Here is a 2211-nt window from a genome sequence, read left to right as displayed (position 1 = left end):
AGGTGTGTGCAGAGGGAGAGGGGGAGAGGAGGGCTTGGGGGTCAGGAGGAGGGCAAGGGTGGCCACAGAGAGAGGGCAGCAGCTGGGACAGGGTCCAGGGACCTGTGCTCGAGGGCCGAGCTGAGACTGGGGCAGCGTCCAGGTGACGTCCTCACCTTTCACCACCAGGTCCAGGTAGTCGCTGTGCTCAGACCATCGGGGGGTCTTATAATAGATGCAGCGATAAAGCCCGGCGTTGGCTTCACTTACTGAGTCGATGCGGAACCTGGCCTCGGACTCAAATGGACCAAGTCGAAACACATTGTAATTATCTTTATACTCAAGTCTATCCTCCCTCTCCAGGCGGAATGCGTAAATGCCAACTGGGCCCCGGCACTGGATGGTCACAGGCCTCCCCAGGGGGATCACGGTGCCTGGCTCAGCCGAGATGGAGGGTCTGGGCAGGGGCCCTAGGAGGGAAGCAGAGAAGGACCTCAGCGTCCACCGTAGGAAGTCACCATGCCACACGTGTCATTTTAGCGTCACACGTCAGGGATTTTAGCAATTTTGTAGAGTTGTGCAGCTACGACCACAGCCCAACCTTAGAACATCGCCAGGCCTCCTGCACCTTCTACGTGCGCGGGAATCCTCATCGGTGCAGAGTTATTTTCCCAGTTGACAATAAGGACCCTGAGACTTGCTCACAACGTGGCCTTGCTCAGGGTCACGTGGGAGGTGTCAGAGCAGCCTGGGGCCCCTCATGTCTGCCAAGGGCCCAGGGCCACTTTCCAGGGGACAGAGGGCGGGAGGAGGCACAGGACGGGGATGACAGGGTCATTCGTGAAGGACAAGGGACAGGGGAGCGAGGGCTCTGGAGATGGCTCGTGCTGGGGCCTGAAGGGCACTGGCCGGTCCCCGGGTGGGACTGAGTGTGGGACGGGGGTTGCCAGGCTCCTGTGAGGGTCCGATGGGGTGAGGGTGAAGCCCCCAGCCCTGACCCAGCCCTGATCTGCTCACAGCAGATGCCCAGCCCGTGACAGGTCCCCATTGCTAATGCAGGTCTCTGTGGAGACACCACCTCTGGGTTTTCCTCTAGTTTCTACTTTCTCTTCAGTCTAATTTGCATTTCCTTGTTATTAAAGCTCTTGAAAAACCCTGTTTATCTCAACTGGGCTTGGGGTGGAGGAGGAAGGGCGGGTTTGATGCCCTGAAACAGGAAGGTTATGTCAAAATTAGCAAAATCCCTGAGCAGGGCAGAGAGCTGGCAGGGCTTCAATTCGCTCATCCCGTCTTCATTCATTCTTTGTTATTGACAGATTAAAACTGCATATATTGAAGGTGTACAACATGATGTGTTGGTACAGATACACACTGTGGAATCGCTGAATCAAGCTAATTCATATAACCTTACTTTGCATAGTTAATTTTTGTGGTAAGAACATTTAAAATCTGCCTCTTAGCGATCTGAAAGCATACAATACATTGTGATTAACTCTAGTCCTTATGTTGCACAATCTTGAACTTACTCTCTCTGTCTAGATGAAATTTTCTATCCTTTGACCAGCATCTCCTCAAACCCACCCATTTGTTCATTTTTCTTTCTTTTAACAGTATCTCAGTTACTTATCAATCCGTTTAAAGACATTTTTCATGAGCTGCTAATTCCACAAATGTGAGAAACACACAGAGGGTGCCTGCCCTTTGGAGGTGGACGTCTTGAAGGGAGGACAGATACTGATGGGAGAATTGTCCAAATCTGCAGCTGGGAACTGCAGTTAAGTTTCCTGTGGGTAAGCGCAGGAATCTAGGGGACAGGCGGGCGGTGGAACTGACCTCCTCTGCAAAGTCAGGGGAAGCATTCTCTGAGCTGAACGCTGAGGGAGGAGTAGAAACTACCTGAACTGAGCAGACAGGTGACAGCAGGGCACTCAAAGTGGAAAAATCAGCCAGTGAGTGTTCCTCAAAGGATACAACGTTTCAGTTAGAGAGGAGAAATAACTTTGAGAGGCATCATGTACAGCACGGTGACTATAGTTAATAACAACGTATTACATTATTGGACATTGCTAATCGAGGTGATTCTAAGCGTTCTCACCACATAAAACGATTAGCACAGGAGGAATGCCCACGTTCCCCAGCTCGACATAGCCATTCCGCGCTGTGTGCAGAGGCCACAACATTACACTTGACATGACAAATACATGCAATTTTCATTGGTCAATTCTAAACTGA

General features: G+C 51.3%; 1 protein-coding gene across 3 annotated transcripts in view; it reads right to left on the bottom strand.

Annotated features, from left to right (window-relative positions):
• The window catches only part of LOC105551600 (leukocyte-associated immunoglobulin-like receptor 1), an 11970-nt gene that overhangs the window by 6830 nt on the left and 2929 nt on the right, over positions 1–2211 (bottom strand). For all 3 annotated transcript variants that reach the window (XM_011996907.1, XM_011996905.1, XM_011996906.1), the window contains exon 3: positions 156–449. In XM_011996907.1, the coding sequence (XP_011852297.1) occupies positions 156–449 (294 nt within the window). The remainder of the gene's footprint in view (positions 1–155; positions 450–2211) is intronic.

Source organism: Mandrillus leucophaeus, unplaced genomic scaffold (genome assembly GCF_000951045.1).
Source record: "Mandrillus leucophaeus isolate KB7577 unplaced genomic scaffold, Mleu.le_1.0 Scaffold53, whole genome shotgun sequence".
NCBI lineage: Eukaryota > Metazoa > Chordata > Mammalia > Primates > Cercopithecidae > Mandrillus > Mandrillus leucophaeus.
Note: the sequence above shows the minus strand (reverse complement) of the source record. Positions and strands in the feature narration are given on the sequence as shown.